The 21137-nt window shown below is 38.8% G+C and overlaps 1 protein-coding gene across 1 annotated transcript in view; it reads right to left on the reverse strand.

The window, feature by feature from the left end:
* Positions 1 to 21137, reverse strand: part of Raf (serine/threonine kinase raf oncogene) — a 439038-nt gene that overhangs the window by 299962 nt on the left and 117939 nt on the right. Inside the window, exon 4 of the mRNA XM_090387771.1 lies at positions 14828 to 14918. Coding sequence (XP_090243897.1) covers positions 14828 to 14918 — 91 coding nt within the window. The remainder of the gene's footprint in view (positions 1 to 14827; positions 14919 to 21137) is intronic.

Raw genomic sequence — 21137 nt, forward strand, 5'->3', positions numbered from 1 at the left:
ACGTAATGTTCAAAACAGGTTCATAATGAAATTTGACCATAGTAATATTAAATAAAGATCAACAAAACAATAGTTTATGCATAAACAAAGATTTATTTATCCAAAGAAATGAAAACATATCCTTTCTTGAAAACATTCTCAAATCAAGCAAATTATAATAAAGAAATTATTTATGTCATACAAATGTTAAAGAACTCTGGCAGCTAGCTAAATGATTTCGTTATAACTCAGAGCAAAGCGGAGGAGAAATTGTTGAAAATAAACACAAGGAAGACATCTGGGGTGGATGGGATCTATCCAATTATATTAATGGAGGCAGCAAAGGAAGTAATCAAACCCTTAGGCATAATTATGAGAGCTTCCTTGGACTCAGGGGAGGTACCCATGGACTGGAGATGTGCAAATGTGACCCCAATCCACAAAGGAGGATCAAAGGGCAACACAAGTAATTACAGACCTGTTAGTTTAACTTCTGTTCTGGGGAAAGGAATGGAGGCACTGGTTAAAGAAGCACTGCAGGATCATCTAGACAAGGCTTCAGTTATAGTTCAGACACAGCATGGGTTTGTTAAGGGGAAGTCTTGTCTGACCAATTTGACTGCATACATAGAGGTCGACTGTCACTAATCCGGCAGCATTGGGACCTGTGGGGTGCTGGATTCACCAGTAGTTAGATTAGCACACAGAGTTTACCCAACAGCTAACCACCTCATCCTACCTTTAACACGTTGACTGCCAAGCTAGTTTTAAGGGAAAAAATTCCCCAGGGGCCAAAAAATATTTAGCAAATAATTTGATTAGTAATTCTATATAAAAAAATTGTAATGTCAGTGTTGTCGTCATTTTTTCACTTAAAATATGTTTGAGCCCGTGACCACCAAACACGGAGTATGCGGAAAGGTCAGGAAATGACCGCCACATATCCCCGGAGCAATATGGCCTTAGTTGTTAATTCTCCTTAAAAACAAAAAAAAAAAAAAAAAAACCCTTAAAATATAAAAACAGTCTTTTTTTTTTTGTGTGTGTGTTGCATATGTGTGGCCTTAGAGGGGGGTATCCTGTGTGTTATCAGACACTCAGCCTAAAACACTGATGGATCCAATATCTCTCTATTGCAGAAGATTTAGGAGAAGTCCGGTTGGCCTGCCTCCCTAAAATCCACTCATGCACACCTTCTCGATGGTACATCACTTAGGTGGCAACGAACGTGTACAGTGGTTCCCTTCAAGACGCCTGGTCAGTGTGAAGAGGAAAAGACCAAACCCTCCAGCATATGACAGCCTGACAAAAGAAATGGCCCTCAGTCCCCAGCAGCTTTCACTCTCCCTCTTATGGCATTCTCTAATATAGAGAATTATACAAGGAGTGAGGGAATGATGCCAGCAGTGGGGAAGATGGATTGCAAAGTAGCAACAAATACTACATACCCGATATTGTTCCTGATGAGGTAGAACATGCATTGAAGAAAATGAAGAATCAGAAAGCCCCGGGGGAAGATGAAGTTACTGTAGAGTTGTTAAAATTGGGAGGAAGACACAAAACACAAAAACTGGCATGGCACTTCACAAAGTGCATTAGAAAAGGTGTGACGCCTAAGCAGTGGAATAATGCAATCATAGTTTTGCTGCATAAGAAAGGAGATAAATCAGAAATTGGAAATTATAGAACAATTAGCTTGTTATCCCACATCTACAAGTTGCTCACAAGGGTCATTACTAACAGATTAGAAAGAATACTTGATGAGAATCAACTGAAAGAGCAAGCTGGCTTTAAAACAGGATTCTCAACTATGGATCACCTTCACGTAATATCACAGCTAATGGAGAAAGCAAATGAATATAAAACACCATTATGCCTAGCATTTGTAGATTATGAAAAGGCATTTGACTCCATACAGCATAAGACAATGTTTCGGGCACTGGAAAGACAAGGCATAGATACCCCTTATATTATGATTTTGAAGAAAATATGAGTGCGCTACCGCCTTTATTAGACTAGACAAAGACAGTAGGAAATTTAAAATCGAGAAAGGAGTTCATGACGACAAGGAGACACAATATCTCCGAAGTTGTTTACTGCTGCCCTTGAGGAAGCTTTCAGAAGATTAGACTGGTCACAGTTAGTTAGTTAGTTATTTAGGAGCATTAGCAACTAAGGCCATATTGCTCTGGGATATGCAGTAGTCATTTCCTGACCTTTCCACATCCTCCGTATTTGGTGGGGATGGGCTCGAACCCCGGTCTAATCAAGAAGCACTGCTGCTCCTTCCCACCTGGCTACGGAGGAGGCGATTGGTCGCAGAAAGGAGTCAATGTGAACGGAGCGTACCTAAACCATTTACGATTTGCAGATGACATTGTGGTCATAAGCCACGATCCCAAAGAATTAGAGGAACATCTTAATCAGTTATGCACAGTTAGTAAGGATTTTGGACTAAAGATGAATATGGCTAAAACAAAAGTAATGATGAACAAGTATGCCACAGAAAGGAAAATAATGATTGAAGGAGCAGTAATTGAAAAGGTGGAGTCATATACTTATCTGGGACAAGTTATTAGCTGTAATAATGATAAATGGCTGGAAGTCAAGAGAAGAATAAATTTTGGATGGATAGCATTCAGGAAATATAGTCACATACTGAAGAGCAATATCCCAGTTTGTCTGAAACGTAAAATAATGAACCAATGTATACTCCCCACCATGACTTATGGAAGTGAAACTTGGGCACTCACCAAAAGAATGGAAGAGAAGCTGAGAACTACACAGCGAAGAATGGAACGAATTATATTGGGAATCAGACTGTTAGATAAGAAGAGAAACACGTGGATTAGACAGCAAACTCAAGTAAAGGACATTCTTATCAAAACTAAAGAACTAAAATGGTCTTGGGCAGGACACATAGCTCGAAGACATGATGACAGATGGACTAAGAAAATAACAGAATGGAACCCAAGAGAAGCTAGAAGAAAACCTGGAAGACAAAGACGGAAATGGATAGATGAAATTCATGAGTTTGTGGGTAGTAAATGGATGGCCAGTGCTCAAAACAGAAGGAACTGGAAAGTTGCTGGAGAGGCCTTCATCCTGGAGTGGATTGAAAATGGCTGATGACAATGATGATATATGTGGCCAACATGGCCCAGTAGCTTACTTTATTCCTTGAGAAGCCATGTCGGCCACATACGTGTGATGCTATTACAGCATATATATGAAGGTCATTTGTGATTAGTTTATTGTACACGCTGCAATAAAACTAAATGCGATAAAATAAATTCTCAAACGGCGCAATAAGTTTGTCAATATTGTTAGAGATTTTGTGAAAATCAGTTCGTTAGGGCGCCGTATTATTCATCATACTGTGTTGTGTTTTTCCACAAGTTCATACAAGTGTGTTGTTAATAAAAAAAAAAAAAAAATTAAAAAGGAATGGCTAAAAGAAAATTACTAAAATAAGAGGAACTGAGAGAAATTGCTGGAATTTACAACTAAACAGAGTTAAACTTCTCACATACAAACCGCTGTCGAGTATTTTCAGAAGTTGAACTTTATCTATTATTGACAATTTACGGTGTTTGTCCTTTACACCACGAGAAGCACTTCCTTTATGCATTGGAACCATGGCTGGGGCTAAATGTGAGGAGGTTATGATAATAAATGCAGAAAAACAAGTAGGAATGGCTTGCCAGTGTTTACAAGTTCATGCCAACAGCTGATGCTGCAACCAATGCCACCAAAACAGTACCAGCAGTTGGTGCAACAACCTAGGAAATTTGAAATTACGTTTGCAGAAATTATGTCCGAAATTATGTTTTCTGTATTTATTAATGATATTGATGATGGTATAACAGGCTTAATGTCTAAGTTTGCAGATGATACAAAGGTTGGCAGGGTTGTTAATGGCACTGTGCTAATGCAACAGCATCTAGAAAATTCGGGCAGAGAAGTGGCAACTGAAGTTTAACATTGACAAATGTAAAGTACTGCATATGGGTAGCAGTAACCCCAGAGTAACGTATCAACTGTGTGGTACTGCACTGAGGGTGGTAGAGAATGAAAAGGACCTGGGAATAATTGTCTAGTCTAGTGGCACGCAAACTTATTTCACTCGCAATCCCCTTTGTTAAAAAAGGGGTTCTTGCTAGGCAGTTCGGTTCATTCATATCTCAGACTTAGTTCGAGTAGCCTCGAAACTAAGTCTGAGATACGAATAGTTCGAAAGTAATTTTAACAACATGTTTTTAGCTTTTATGTAAACAAAAAATTTATTTATTTATTTAAAAATTTCCGCAACCCCTTTAATTTATCCTGCAACCCCTCTGGGAGTCGATCCCCACAGTTTGCGCACCACTGGTCCAATCAGAAATGTGCTTTAGTAAAATGTGAGCTAGTGATTTGTCAATAGTGTGTCTCTGCCTTTACAGTGTTGTTTATTCAGTTGCTACATGCGGGCAGCTTTGTTTGTGTGTATCAAGCGTGCCTCCTCATTTTGTAATTGTGCTTTATTCTCTAAAAATGAGTAAAATACTTAAACGGTGTGAAAAAGGAAGTGTCCTGGTGAAGACACTACAGATTTAGAGAGAAAAAGAAAAGCAATATTGATAAACAGAGGTGAACTGGATCAAAAATTCTTAGCCGGGAAAATTTGTAGTAGCCTCATACTAGCATTTATGGCCAAAATCACACCGGCCTCCTGTCGGCCCACCGGGGTTTCCCCAGTAAGGCTTATGGCCAGTCCACCTCTGTCGATAGAGAAAAAATATGAAATTGTGAAATGCTTTGAGCGAAATGAAAGACCATTTGATATTACACATGCTACTGCATCAGGCAACACTGAGAATTACGAAGAATGTAGAGAAAATAAAAACAACTTTCACAGCAGGAACATCTCAAAGTGTAATTAAAATCCATCAGATTAAAACACAAAGAATTGGAAGAGATAGAACGGCAGTCATCTGTTTGGATAGAAAATCAACAAAAAACAAGTCTGTTTACGATAGAAGCAAAAGCATTAGCAATATTTTATTACGTAATCGTTGTAATAAAATACTTATGTATTTTATTACGATAATTTATTGTGTTTGGTAATGTTTTGGTTACAAATGTGTGTTCAATCTTGGGTGGTCGGCACCTAACCCTATTTTTCCCCATAGGGCCTGTTGTTTATATTGCACGATTTTGCATTGCACGAGGGTTTCTAGGAACACAACTATCGTGCTAAAGAAGGACTGACTGTATTTAGTAAATATCAATCTTGCTAATAAAGCTGGAAGAATCATTCCCTAACAACAGAGAAAACAATGCATGTTGAACTAGCAATGAGTGGGTGTTCAGCACTCATTGTTGGAAAAACAAGGAGTAGTCTTCTTCAGAAATGCTTCAAGAGTCATTTGTTTCCTAGACAGTCTTCTCTTTTCTTTATAAATTTCAATAGCATCCATAAGCATTTTTTAAATCTGTAGCAACTTTTCTATAGTGTGCTCGAAATTTGAATCTTGTGATTCAAAAATCTCAATTTCTTTTTCTATGTGTTGAAAAGTTTAATCAAGCTCCTTGAGAGTGAAAGAACGAACAGGAGTTTCAGCTGTTAAATCTTCTTCTTCCTCAGCTTCCTTCACTTTTTTTTATCATTTCATGGTGGTCTTCATTTGTGAATCCTCCATTGCGTGCTTGAAGTAGACCAGTGAAGTCAGTTGTAGAAACCTTAAGCTGCAATTGTTTAGAAATATTAAATTGCTTCTGTTTCATTTTGTACAATCTCTGCTGATTCTTGAAATCCTTCAAAATTATCAATAAACTGAGGAAGAATTTATCCCAAACACCTTCCAAATTTATTTCCCTTAATAAGCCAGATAAATTTGAAATAAGACAAAACAGCAAAAATGAAGAGCGATACAACCACTCTTTGTAATGTCAGCATGGTAACTGCTTTATATGTTATTTTATGTTATTCAATGAGATGCTCTCGTCTGTCTGAACTGATGCATAGTAGAACTATATTGTATAGCTACACATATTGTATAGCACTACTCATTAAATATATATACAGTAGAACTCCGTTAATCTGGACTTGACAGGACCACACTCGGTCCGGATTAACCGGAAGCTATCTTTAACTTATCAGTTTTTATTTAAAGTTACTAAATAAAAATTTTTTAACTAATTTGGTTTTTTATTAAATTAATAAAACAATATTTTAAAGTAAAAATATAAAAAGTAAAAGAACATGGTAAGTAAACAAAATACTGTACAAAGCAATAAATTTTATGTAGAACATTATATTACACAAAAAAAAAAAAAAAAAAAACCACAATACAAATAACTATTTTTGAGAAGTTTACTTGAAATAGTCCTCAATGTTTTTTTGCTTTAATTTTGAAACTCACTTTCAAAATTAACACATGTATGCGTGGACAATGCTAGCTGCAGCTGTCAACTTAATAGGCCAGTGCTCGAGATTACCCTATGATTGTACCGATCTCCAACATTACCACATGGCCCGGTCGGATTTCTGGAGGTCACAACCAGAAAACAATTAGCAGTCCCCTGTTTATTAGGCTTTTCTGTTAGTGCAATCTATTATAAATGGATAGTAAACATGAACTTATTAAATTTGCAATAATACCAACAGCTGGAATTCTGTGGGTTTTTACATTATTATAGTGAAATGTGTTTCCCATTTCATGAAATCATCAATCATATCAAAAACATAAATAAATTTTTAGAATGTTCTCTTCATTCCTATTTTTTAAGTTTCAAAACTTGTTACTCTGTTTTCACTTGCACACATTGTGTTAGTTGCAATATGTGCGTGCGGTGTTCTTTGTTATTGATTGCTTATCTTTTTTATTGTTTTAAATTTTAAACCCCCTCCCAATTTTTTTTTTTATTTTTTTTTATGAGAACCCCAAACACGAGAGGTATTAGAACCTATAGTACTTAGTAACATGCTTGGGTTGGAGGTTGAGAACACGAAAGAAGATATTTGTTGACATTGGACTTGAACTTCTGTAGATTGTAATTTTCAGGAAATACGTATGAAGGGAGGTTGTTCCAGAAAATGGCAGTTGAATAAATAAATGAGGAAGATGAAAAGTTGGTTCTGTGGGTTTGAAGTTGGACAGTAAATGGATGTTGGCGGCACGTGTTCGGACTGTTTTGAAAGAGAGAGCAGGAATTATAGAAGCCAATTCAGAAGAACAGTGCACATGGAAGTATCTGTAGAAGAGGCATGCAGCAGAAACAGTACGTCTATGAGAAAGCGAATGGAGAGACTCTGTTAGAGATGAATCATTAATTAACCTAACTGCCCACTTCTGAATGGAATCAAGAAGCCTGAGAGAGGTTCTGGGGGCACCACCCCAAATGTGGGAACAATATTCCACGGCAGGGTGGATTTGCGATTTATACAGAGTGAGCAGCTGTTGGGAAGAAAAGTAATGCCGAGAGCGAAAGAGAAAACCAAGTTTTTTAGATGCAGAGGAAGCAATATTTGTAATGTGCTTGTGCCAAGAGAGATTAGAAGTCAGGGTAATCCCCAAAAGAGAGATATTATTTTGCCTAGAAATCGGAGTGTCACTAAAGATAAGCATAGGAGCAGAAGAATCCTTTTTCCGAGATATAAGAAAATTGAGTTTTAGAAGGGTTGAAATCAACTAAGTGGTCTTTGCCCCACTGGAGAATTACCTGAAGATCGGCATTTATGGAATTGGCAGCAGATTTTCGAGAACTTGAAGCTGATTGAGCAGGACAAGGTTTCTCAAAATGAAAAGTTGAATGCAATGTGCTATCATCGGCAAAACTATGGATAGGATTTCCAGTCAATGGAAGAAGGTCATTGATATACAAGAGGAAAAGAGTGGGGGAAAGAACTGAACCTCGGGGGACACCGGCATTAGTGGAGAAGTTAGAAGACAGAGAGCCATCTACCATCACCCTCAGTGAGCGATCACAGAGAAAACTGGATAACCAATTACTAAAAACAGTTGGCAAACCATAAGATGGAAGCTTGTTTAGAAGACCTTTATGCCAGACACGATCGAAAGCCTTTGAGATGTCAAGAGCAACTACTTGTGTTTCACCGAACCTTTCCATTGAATTAGTCCATAAATGGGTAACATAAGCCAGAATATCTCCAGTGGATCGACACTGACGGAATCCATACTGGTGATCGTTGATCAGATGGAAGGTTTCTAGGTAGTTTTAAGAGTTGGCAGTTAATTGATTTCTCCATTACTTTAGAAAGAGTAGAAGTAATTGCAATGGGACGATAATTGGATGGGAGGGATTTGTCACCCTTTTTAGGAACTGGCTGGATATGAACAAATTTCCAAGCAGAAGGAAAAACACCTTTGGAATAAGAAAGTGAAAAAAGGCGGCAAAGAATAGGAGTAAGTTCAGGAGCACAGGTTTTGAGAACAAGTGGAGAAATACCATCAGGACCTGGAGCTTTCTTAGCATCAAGATTCATCAAAATCCTTCTGATATCCTTTTGACGGAAGACCACAGGAGGCATTGAATGGAGCGTGTTAGGAATGGTGGGAGGTGTTTTACCAAGATCATTAATACATGAGCTGGAAGAAAAATGGGATGCTAGCAGGTCAGCTTTATCCTTGGCTGAAGTGACAACAGAACCATCTGGTTTGGACAGAGGTGGGAGCAGAGATGGGCAAAAGTTGCGGCCAATAGCTTTGGCAAGAGACCAGAATGCTCGGCTACCATTAGGGCAAGAAGCAAGTTTTCTACTCTTAGCCTGTTCAAACTCTAGTTTGGACTGATTAATAACTGCTTTACAATTGTTGCAAGCTTTGGTGTAGGCAGAAATTGAAACTGAAGAATTAGAAACAAGCCAATTACGATATGCAACATTCTTCTCTTGGACAGCCTTAGCACATTTATTGGAAAACCAAGGTTTTCCAATAAAGGACGAGATTTTAAAGTGGAGTGTGGGATAAAGGATTCCATTCCTGCAAGAATAATTTCACTGACACGATCTGAGCAAACGTTGACATCAGAAGTTTTGAAACAGTAATAAGACCAAGGAAAAGAAGAAAAGAAGTCTTGCACATCATCCCATTTTGCATTCTTGTAATGCCAAACAATACGAGGTTGGGAATAGCCATGAGATAAAGGTTCCATTGGAGAAGAGACAATCACCAAGTTGTGATCTGAAGTGCCTAAAGGACCTCTCACTTCGACCTTGTACTTAGAAGGGTTGTTTGTGAGAAAAAGATCAAGCGTATTGGCTGTATGATTAGGATTGTCCGGTATTCTTGTAGGTAAATGAACAATCTGTGCTAGGTCATTAGTAATTGCAAAAGCCTCAGCATCTCGACCTGTTGGGTCGGTGTGACTAGAAAATGGAAGCCAGCTGGAGTTGTGAACGTCAAAATCACCAAGGAAAATTACCTCACTGTTAGGAAAGTTGGACTGGAGAAAGTCAAGTTGCATAGAGAGGAAGTCAAAGAGCTCCAAGTGATTAGTGGAGTTGGGAGAATGGTAGAGACAACAGATGAATTTGACACAGTGAGGTAGAGAGATTTTAAGCCAGAGAAGATCAAAGAGAGGAGATTCCAAATTGCCAAGTCTCTGACAGGGAATATCAGAACGGACATATGCACAAGTACCACCTTTGAGGCGAAAGGAATCACACAGCAAATAATTTGGACATCTGAGATGAGAAGTAGTTGAATCAACTGATAACTGAGATTCAGTCAGAAAAAGTACATGGGGTTTGGAAGACTGCAAGTGGAAATGGACATCGTTGAGATTGGAACTGAGACCACGTATATTTGTGAAATGAATTAGGAAGTCCTTGGGAGGTTTAGATCTTTTCGCAGATAAGCTTGCTCTATTATTTTGACAATTCATGGTGTATTCAATGGTAAGAAAAAGTGGGTGGGACATGCTGTATGAAGTAATGAAATTTTTGGATATGGCGTACATGTGGTAAGAATATACCCAGATCCTTGACATAACGTGGCCTCGACAATGCTCCCCGCATACACACTACTCAGACTCCCCCCAGTCACTATCTGACAGAGTAGAGGTAGCAAGATTATACACTAGCTGATCCGGAAGCCTCCTAGAGAGTTACCGATAGGTTTGGTCTGGTGTACTATCTAGCGGCCGGCCTGCGAACACCGTTTTAGAGCTGTACCCTCGAAATGTAAGGAATATTGGATCTCGCCACGATATTCATCATAACCTCAAAAATCATCAATCATACTGCATGATGGAAGAGATAGGGAAGGGTTGGCCGGAACTTAGCTCTAGAGACTAAACATGGGTTCCACCACTTCAAGCCTCCAATAAGCAAAGTGGTGGTATTTCACCGGTTGATGAGAGTCATCTACCACCTAGTACTGCCTGGTAACATAGAGGGGCGGCGTTCCTCCATGTGGTGTGGGCGCCACACCTCGACCCCTGCTTACGTTGGTTCACACCTGGGTGGTCACCCACCATGTACTTGTGCATGGAGGTTATACCCAGGATTACTAACAGTCCCACCATCGTGAAGGTGCAAGCAGAGGATTTGGCTGTAATAGACCGTCCGGACTTCACCCAAATGTCAGTGAACAGAAATTTTATTTTATTTTTTTTCCAATAGTTAGAATTATATTTTTGGTTTTTCAACGTGAAAAGTGATTTCGGTTTAGTGCATATTATTACTGGTCCGTAAAATACAATCTTGCTGACTGGTAACGTCTGTGACCAATTTCCAATTCGTCGCAGACCGGTAACAAACAGTTCATGGGTCGGTGTCGGTACACGGACTACACTTTGAGTAGAACTGATCTAGATTGTGGGTAAGCAATGATAAGTTTTGTATTATTAACTTTCGTACATTATATTATCCTCTGTGATTCTACAGATCTATCAAGGTATATATCTTAATATGATTATCTTACTATATTCTTCCCCATAATATTATGAAAATACTATATACAATGCATTATGGACGTAACGCATCCATTGGCATCACAAGTACATTAGTGTATAAATACAGTTTATTAATGCCAGTGTTTTAATGATTACCTTCCATACTACTCATTATATATATATGTATCTGTATGTATATATATAGGGTGATTCACTACCAGTGCGACAAACTTGCAGGAGGTGTAGGGGGCACAAAGACGAATCGGAATCAGATAGAATTGCAGGGTCCAAAATGCCTTCGTCATGTGGTAGAGAAGGTTGAACGGGAGGTTGCGTGAACAGCGATCCCGCTGGAAGTCAGCATTTGTGAACCGGTTCCCGAGGCAGTAGGATGGACGAGTGTTCAAACATTGAACTGGCCGACATGCACCACGCGTATGGAGCTGTGGACTGTAACGGGCGTGCCACTCTGCGCTTGTACCAGGAACATTTCCTGCACAGGCGTGCTCCTCATCATACGATTTTTGCACATGTGCACAGAAGGTTACGTGAGATTGGTTGTTTCACGAGAGGTACCATGAATCGAGAGCGAACGACGAGGACGTCAGACAATGAGGAGAATGTCCTACGTCTTGCAGAAGGCAATCCGAGTAAGAGTACTCGAGCGACAGGCCAACGATTGAGTATTTCCCAATCCACTGTATGGAGGATACTGTCAACAAACCAAATGAGTTCATACCATCTGCAACACGTCCAATCATTGGAGCCTGTGGATTATCCACTCCGGAGGACTTTTGCTACTTAGTTTCTTCAACAGAAATGGTTCACAAATGCTGACTTCCAGCGGGATCGCTGTTCACGCAACCTCCCATTCAACGTCCTCTACCACATGACGAAGGCATTTCGGACCCTGCAATACTATGTGATTCCGATTCGTCTTTGTGCCCCCTACACCTCCTGCAAGTTTGTCGCACTGGTAGTGAATCACCCTGTATATATACACACACAAAGATACTCCCTGACTTATGACCATTCGTAGTTATGACAGTTGCATATATTAAATTTTAAAAAAAATTAAAAGAATTACAGAAAAAAAAATAGAATTAAGAGTCCAATAAGTCGCAATAATAACAAAAAGTCACACTTGATGATGACAATGTATGACAATTACAGCATCCCGTGCTTAGTACGGTGTCATTAAGCCTAGCTACTCTCAGTTCTTCAAAGGTAGTGAACGTGATATTATCGCTGTGTGATTCCCAATCTTTTTGTTATCTTGGGAACCAAACTACCCTTCAACTAATGTGGCTAGCAAACATAAAATTGATTCACCATTTCTCTTCAAGAAGAAGAGAAAGACAATAAGCTTAGAGACGAAGCTGAAAATAATAACACAACACGGAAAAGGTAAATCTGTAACGGAATTGGCTCATGACTTCACCTTATCATGAAGGATAAAGACAAAATTCGTGAAGCAGTAAGGGTGACAAGTGTGGGAGGCACTTGTCACCCTTTTTAGGACTGGCTGAATATGAGCAAATTTCTAAGCAGAACAAAAAACACCAGTGCAATAAGAAAGCAAAAAAGGAAACACGGAACAGAAGTAAGTTCACAGGAGCACAGGTTTTTTGAGAACAGGTAGAAAAATACCACCAGGACCTCAGCTAACTTGGCATCAAGATTGTTCCAAATTTTTCTGATATCCTTTTGCTGTAAGACCACAGGAAGCATTAAGTGCAGTGTGCTGGGAATGGTAGTAGGTGGTTTACCAAGGTCATCAATACAAGCGTTAGAAGAAAAGTAGGATGCTAGTAAGTTTTATCTTTATCTGAGAATGCAACAGAATCATCAGATTTTAACAAAGGCGGGAGTATAGATAGGCAAAATTTGCTACCAACAGCTTTGGCAAACCAGAATGCTCAACTACTATTTGGATATGAAGCAAGTTTTCTACTCTTAGTCCATTCAAAATTTAGTTTGGATTGATTCTTACCAAGAAAGGATTCAGTTCTGCAAATTGCAGCATCTAAAGAGTAGGCACCTGCGGAGTGATCCGATTGATATGTTTAAGGCTTTGAATGAATTAAGCTCAGTGATGATGAGATTCTTCCTATTGCTCACACTACATGAGGGGACATAAATTCAAATTGAGGAAGGATGGTTACAGGATAGATGTGCAGGTTTGCCTTCAGCCAGCAGATGGTTGATTGTTGAAAAAATTTCTATCTGCTGTTGTGGAAGTGGGTAGTCTAAATAAATAAATTCAAAGAACTAGACAAATTACTAGAGGAGATGGATAGGTGATGTAGGAGGGGGTTTTTTTTTGGCTAATGCTTTATGAGATACTTTTTTGCTTTCTTGCATCATATGCCACTACTAATAATACTTACTTCACAATTGTTCTGAGCTTTGATGTATGCAGAAAACAAACCTGAAGATTTGTATACAAACTAATTGTGATATGTACATTCCTATCTTGAACTTCCTTAGCACATTTATTGGGAAACTAAGTTTTGGATAAGGGATGATATTTTAAGATGGAGTGTGGAATAATGGATTCTCATCCCAACAAGAATAATTTCACTGACACTATCTGAGCAAACACTACCATCAGATTTAAAACAATAATCCAGTCAAAGAAAAGAAAAACAGAAATCTTGCAAATCATCCCATTTTGCACTCTTGTAATATCACACAACACAAGGCTGAGAATGGCCATGAGAGAAAGGCTCCATTAGAGAAGAGACATTACCAAATTGTGATCTGAGGTGCCTAGAGGGCCCATCACTTGACTGTGTACTTTGAAGAGTTGTTTGTGAGAAAAAGAAGAGTACTGGGTGTGTGTTAGGATTGTCTGGTACTCTGGTAGGTAAATGAACAATAATTAGCAATATAAGACACATCAGCATATCAACCAGCTGGATCCATGTGACTAGAAAATTGAAGCCAACTGAAGTTGCAAACACATCACTAAGAAAAATTACCTCACTGTCAAGAAAGCTGGACTAGAGAAAGGAAAGATTTACTTAGAATAATGCTGAGACATGGAAAATCTGATCTGAACGAACTGAGAATCCAGTTAAAGACCGTTGTCCACTATGAGCATTTATTGGTTGTAGCTCTGGCTGAAAACCTTTGGTTTCAAGATCACGTATGGAATAGTGAACGTCACCCGCGTGTTGTTAGTGGTGGACTCCATGACGAGACAAGAAAGGAAGTCATAGGATAACAACAGGCAGTGGGAAGAGCGAATGGGGAAAAAAGAGGAAAGGAAAGGGGGTAGAGGATGGAGCCCACTACTGACTATGGCTGGGATATGGCATAGGGAACCATGTGAACCAGTGGAAAATGGCCACACCTCCCCCCCCCCCCCACGCCCAATTCTTGCTGAAGTTGCTGGGATTGAACAAAATTTTGGATGGCTCTAAGAAGTCTCATTATTATTATTATTTTATTTTTTCTTCTTCTTATGTTTCTTCATGGATATTATTCTCAACTAGTTGAAAGACTGGTTCTACTGAAGTGGAAAGCCATGTCACTAAATCCTGTATTTCCTATTCTGGCACCCCTCGCTTGTTTTTATATTCTTGATTTGAGTTTTTATACTAGAATCTGAGTCTGTCAGGCATGTGTACAGAGTTTTTGGATGTGCAATTGCTGGTATAATGTTGATTATGACAGTGACTAACCATTTAGCCATAACCTTACAATACAGACTGAAATTTAGAAACAGCTGCCAAATCTTCAGGCTGTGAGGCATAATCTTTCCTACTCTGGGTAGAGTATCACTGAGTGGCATGCAAATATCCCTTATTCAGTTTCTTACCAAGAAAGGACTCAGTTCTGCAAACACATCATTAATTAGTTTAATTAGTTTTATTCACATTTACTTAATTCATAACTATTCATGTCTAAAACCTAAAAACTGTTTAATTAATGAAACACTCACTGTAGTACGTTGCTGATTTGGAAGAAATGCTCTAACAACAGACTTAAGGGGAGATCTTGGAGATATTCGAGGACTAGTATCTGCTGTTGAACTACCTGAAAAAGGAAAATTTCCTAATTATTATAACTGTAGCCAGGAGGCTTTTGATTAGTGGTTATAACAACAAAAGATTTCATAAATTTTCCAATAAAGCATAAATACATCAATTTCCCAAAAGATTAATGGCAACACCGCCATGTACACAGAAAACTTGTAAATTAAATACACACGAGAAAGTCTTTTTTTTCTGAGTAGTAAAAAATATCTAGTGCACAAGTCTTTCATTACCATACCATATCATGGAACACGTGAATGCATGAGCTGTGAAAGGGTAACTAAGAGTAAGAACATGTGCATGTATACTAATGCCAGGAGTATTGTAAATAAACTTGAATGAATTTGAAGTACTGATTAAGTCATCAAATGCAGATATTTTAGAGATAGCAGAGGCATGATATCACTAAGACATAAGCAGTGATGAATTTAAATATTGGGAGCACAATGTATACAGGAAGGACAGAGAGGACAGGAGGGATTATGATTTTAGTTAAGAAACATTAAATCTAAGGCAGTGCACCTAGCTGACACGTGTAACAAGTGCAACGTTGAGTCAGTTTGGTGTGATATAAGCACTGGGAAAACAAAATTGAGAGGAGTGTGTTATAGGTCTAATGACTTTGATAAGTAAACCAAACAGCTATACAGTTGTTGCTTGGTTTTTAGGAGCTGTTGTTGTTATTATTTGGTTTTTAGGAGCATTAGCAACTAAGGCCATATTGCTCCGGGAATATGCGGTGGTCATTCCCTGACCTTTCTGCATCCTCCGTAATTGGTGGTGACGGGCTCGAACCCCGGTCTAATCAAGAAGAATGTGTTATGCACTGCTGCTCCTTCCCACCTGGCTACGGAGGCACCAGGTTTTTAGGAGCATCAGCAACTAAGGCCACATTGCTCCGGGAACATGCGGTGGTCATTCTCTGACCTTTCTGCATCCTCCATATTTGGTGGTGACGGGCTTGAACCCCGGTCTAATCAAGAAGTGTGTGCTACGCACTGCTGCTCCTTCCCACATGGCTATGGAGGCACCAGCACAGCTATACCGAGAAACAGAGATAACTATACGTATAAGTATAAGAAATAGAGATAAGAATTTGTGGGCTGGTCACTCACACACTAGCAAGACTTTTGTAGATTTCTTGGATGACAGTTTTCTACAGCAGCATGTTAGAAAGGCAACAAGAGGAAGCAATACTCTTGATCTGGTTATCAGCAGTGATTCTAAATGTGTTAAGAATCTACAGGTCTAAATGCATTAAAAATCTACGGGAATCTACAAGTAAGAATTAACAGGTAAATTTAGTGTACTGTGATCACTGCTCACATTTAGTGATGACAGTACACTAAATGTGAAATTTAATTTGAGACATAACTGCTATCAAGGGTAAAGGGAAAGGCACTTGCTTTCATAAGGATGACCACAGTGTTCTTAGAGAGAGAGTTTTTAAATACTATGCATTGGGACCAACTGATGATGTTACTAACAGCAAATTCTAAGTGGGAAGCATTCAGGGAAGTAATCATGGAAGATACTAGGCTTTTCATCCCAATGAATAAATATTGTTCAAGGATTAGACCTAAATGGATGTCAGATGAACTGTTTGTTGTTTGTTATTTGGTTTTTAGGAGCATTAGCAACTAAGGCCATATTGCTCCAGGGATATGCGGTGGTCATTCCCTGACCTTTCCGCATCCACCATATTTGGTTGTCACGGGCTCGAACCCCGGTCTAATCAAGAAGCCTGTGCTACACACTGCTGCTCCTGCCCACCTGGCTACGGAGGTGCCGTCAGATGAACTATTGCGACAAGTAGCAGAGAAGAACAGTGCAGGATGCATATAAATTAGTCTGTAATCAAGTCATAAAGGCAGTTAGGCAAGCTAAGGCAGATTATGAGAAGTCCCTGGTAAAGGATGCAAAAAAAAGCAGCAGACGTCTATGCTTGTATTAACAGTAGAAGGAAGGGATTGAATCACATTGGGCCACTTGATGTCAACAAGTTGATGACCCTGCTCAGGTTGCTGACAAATTAAATAGGTATTTTACATCTACAGATGTGGAATTCTTTAGGGGAAGGGATGACAGAAGTTTATCAAACTCCAACGGGGAGCTAAATGACTTTGTGATAACTGAGAGGAAAGTGGATAAGGAATTGTTGAAGCTGAATATGGTGGATGGGATACATCCAATAATATTAAGAGAGGTAGAAAAGGAGAAAAGGTAGAAAAGCAACCTTTAGCCATAATTAAAAGAGCATCCTTGGATTCAGGGGAGGTCTCTAGAGATGTACAAATGTATCTGCAATTCATAAAGGGGGATCAAAAGGTAACATCAGTAATTAGACCTATTAGCTTAGCATGCTGCCACCTGGGATGTACGACAAGAGATAACTGGAATTCGAAACCAGCAACTAGTGACCCAATTACATCCAAAGATGTAGTTTCTGTTTCCCTCTATGCCTCAATCATTTCCGTGGAAAATAAGACTTGTTAAAGAAGCAAGACCACCTGAACAGGAATGCAATTATACTGCAATCACAGCCCAGATTTGTAAAGGGGCAGTCTTGTCTAACCAATCTGATAGGTTACTATGATGTAGTGACCAAGGAACTAGATGCAAAAAATAATTTTGATATCATTTCTTTGATTTCAGGAAGGCTTTTGATATTGTTGCACATAAAAGACTGCTGTATAAACTGGAGCAATGTGGTATTAAGGGCAAGTTACTATTATGCATAAAGGGATGGTTAAGTGGAAGAAGACAGAGAGTGGTTACCAATGGGCATCACTCTTCATGGACTAACATTATCAGTGGAGTCTCCCCCCCAGGGTTCAGTGATGGGCCCATTGGTGTTTTCGGTATTTATTAATGAAGGTATATCAGGCTTAATCTCAAAGTTTGCAGATGATACAAAGGTTGGTGGGTGATTAATGACAGCAACTGGGATGAGCTACTGCAACAAATCTAGGAAAACTGGGTCAGTGGGTGGAGAAATGGCAGTTGAAGTTTAATACTGACAAATGCAAGGTATTGTATATGAGTAACAAAGTAATAAACTGTGTAATATCATGATTCATGATATTACACAGTTTATTACTTTGTTCAGGTTCATGATAAATGAAAGACTTGGAGGAAATTGTGCAGCCAAATATGAAATTCATATACCGTATTTCCCCATGTATAAGACGCACCCTTTTTCGAAAAATTTGGGGTATAAAAACTGGGTGCGTCTTATACAATAGTTGTAGATTTTTTTACTTGCATTTCCTGCTTTTTCACAGTTGTCTTTGTGCTCATTGTTTCGCACTTGTTACTAGTATATTAGGTTACGTTTTGCCACGTTCTGCCCAGAAATGGCTCAGAAAAGATTTTCGTACAGTGCTGAATTCAAGTTAAAAGTGATCCAGTTTGTAAAAGTGAATGGAAATCGTGCTGCTGAACGTAAGTTTGGTCCTCCACCAACTGAGAAAACAATCCGAGACTGGCTACGGGAAGAAGAAACTCAACTGAAAACACCACGGCAGAAGAAGGCCATGAGAGGCAAGTCAGCAAAATGGCCTGATTTAGAGAGGGAATTGAAGAGCAAAGGGCAATTGGAATTCCTGTATCCACAAAGATGGTTCACAGCATGAGGCAAGAAGAATTGTTGATGAAAAAGAAGTTACTGATTTCAAAGGAGGACACAATTGGTGGTTCAGGTTCATGAAACGGAATGGACTAAGCATGCGTACACGTACCAGACTTTCCCAAAAGATGCCTGAAAGCTATGAGCAGAAGGTCCTTGAATTTCATCATTTTGTCATTCAATGTCAGAAGACACATCAGTTTGAGTTGGGACAGATTGCAAATATGGACGAAGTGCCCCATCAATTTGATGTCCCAAGTAACAGAACTGTTGATAAGAAGGGGTTGAAAACTGTAAATGTGAAGACAAGTGGACATGAAAAGAGCCATTATACAGTTGTTCTAGCTTGTTGTGCTGACGGAACCAAGCTGCCTCCTATGCTGATTTTCAAACGCAAAACAGTGCCAAAAGAAGACATTCCTCAAGAAGTGATTGGCCACGTTCATGACAAGGGTTGGATGTGATGAAGATCTGGGTTGAGAAAGCTTGGAGCAGGAGACCAGGTGGGCTCTTACGCAAACCTGCCCTATTGGTGCTTGATCAGTTCAGGGCACACATAACAAAAAACACAAAGAAGATTGCTGCAGAGCAAAAAATAAAACTTGCCGTTATACCTGGAGGCTTGACATCCTAGCTCCAACCACTTGATGTCAGCATTAACAAACCCTTCAAAGCTGCCATGAGAGACGAATAGAACCAATGGATGAAGTCTTCTGGGGACAATTTGACACCAGCAGGAAGAGTGAAGAAACCAACTATAGGAGAAGTTTGTACCTGGGTGAAAAGATCCTGGGATAATATCAAGATTGAGATCGTTGTCAAGTCACTTAAGAAGTGTGGCATTTCAAATGCCATAGATGGAACTGAGGACAAGGCAATATATGAAGACAGCGATTTGTCATCAGACACAGAGGAGGACAAGCTAATGGATGGGAGTTTTGACAGTGATGAGGAGTTGTATGAATTTTATGATGAATAAAACTCGAGTTCAATAACTTTATGCAATACTTTTTTTTTTTTTTTTTTTTTCAAATTTCGGGTCACAAAATTAAGGTGCGTCTTATACATGAGGAAATACAGTATATGAGCAGTGCGAGGACAGTTCGCGGGATTTTATCAATAATAAAAAAATTTTTTCCTTTTTTTTTTTTTTATGTAAACCCGAAACACAAAAGGTATCAAAACCTATAGTACTTTAGTACCGTGCATGGGTTGAAGGAGATGGTAAGGTAGGGGATGCTGGAAACTTTGCTCTGGTGACTAAACATGGGTTTCACCACTTCAAGCCTCCAATAAGCAATGTGGTGATATTGAACTGGTTGATGAGAGCCATCTACCACTTAATATTAGTATCAGTACGTATTGTATTATATTATAGTATTGTATTGTATTTTATTATTAGTGCTATTTTATATTAGTATCAGTAGTGGTACTAGAATTACCATGCATGGATTGAAAGAGAAGGGGGAATGCTAGAAACTAGCTAGCAGGGATAAGGACGTGTTATCCTTTTGTACAAGCCCATAGTTAGGTTGCATCTTGAGTATTGTATACATGTCTGGAGGTGTCACATTAAGGATGTCGATCTGCTGGAATGGGTGCAGGGAAGAGCAACCAGATTGGCTTCAATTCTGCAAACTACAGCTTCTGGAAACTAGGAACCTGCAGGGTGACCTGATTAAGGTGTATAAGGCCTTGAATGGACTTAGTAAGCTGAATGTGAATGGCATTCTTCCTCTTCCTAAATGCATGAAGGGGCATAAATTTAAGTTGAGGAAGGATGGTTGCTGGACAGATGTGTGAAAGTTTGCCTTCAGCCAATGGGCAGTTGACTGTTGGAACAGGCTTCAATCTGTTGTGTGGAAGTGGATGGTTTGATTAAATTCAAAGAACTTTGAATTCTGGGAGGGTTGAATGAATTTTTTTTTTTTTGCTTGTTTATGTGTTTACTGTTTTTTCAATGGTTTAGGTTCCCTAATTAAAAACAGGAATTAAACTGAGGAATGAGCACATTTTCTATGCACCATATATATATATATATATATATATATATAGTAGAATTCTGATCACCTTATTTCTCCAGATAACCAATTTTAAATAAATTCTACCTTTATATAAATGAAAAATAAAAAATTAATTAGAAAAAATTTATAGTGATCTGCATTTTATAATGTATAAATTATAAAATGCAATAATTATACAACTTAAAAATAATTACCAATGTTCGGCTTCGTGAGAGATCCAGTATTTCTATCAATGTATAAATTGGTCCTCATTCAAACCTTGTAATTCAGCCCATCTAGTAGCAATCTGAAGTGTATTAAACATTTCACTGGCTGCTTTGAATGTATGAGATACATTCAAAAAGTTCTCAGAATTTTACTATAAATGATTATTGAGTGAGCAGTTGGGCTTACTAACCTAATCATCTTCAAAGCGCCTTCCTTCTGCGTACATACGTACGCATGCATGCACACATACACATACACCCACACCATTAATTTTCCCAAGCTTCGAAACATTCTTTAAAATCATGTTGTTTTAACAAACATTGGGCCATTTCAGCTTTGTCTTTGATGCATCCACTG

This window comes from Mastigoproctus giganteus, chromosome 13 (genome assembly GCF_048544385.1).
Source record: "Mastigoproctus giganteus isolate SK-2022 chromosome 13, ASM4854438v1, whole genome shotgun sequence".
Lineage (NCBI taxonomy): Eukaryota > Metazoa > Arthropoda > Arachnida > Uropygi > Thelyphonidae > Mastigoproctus > Mastigoproctus giganteus.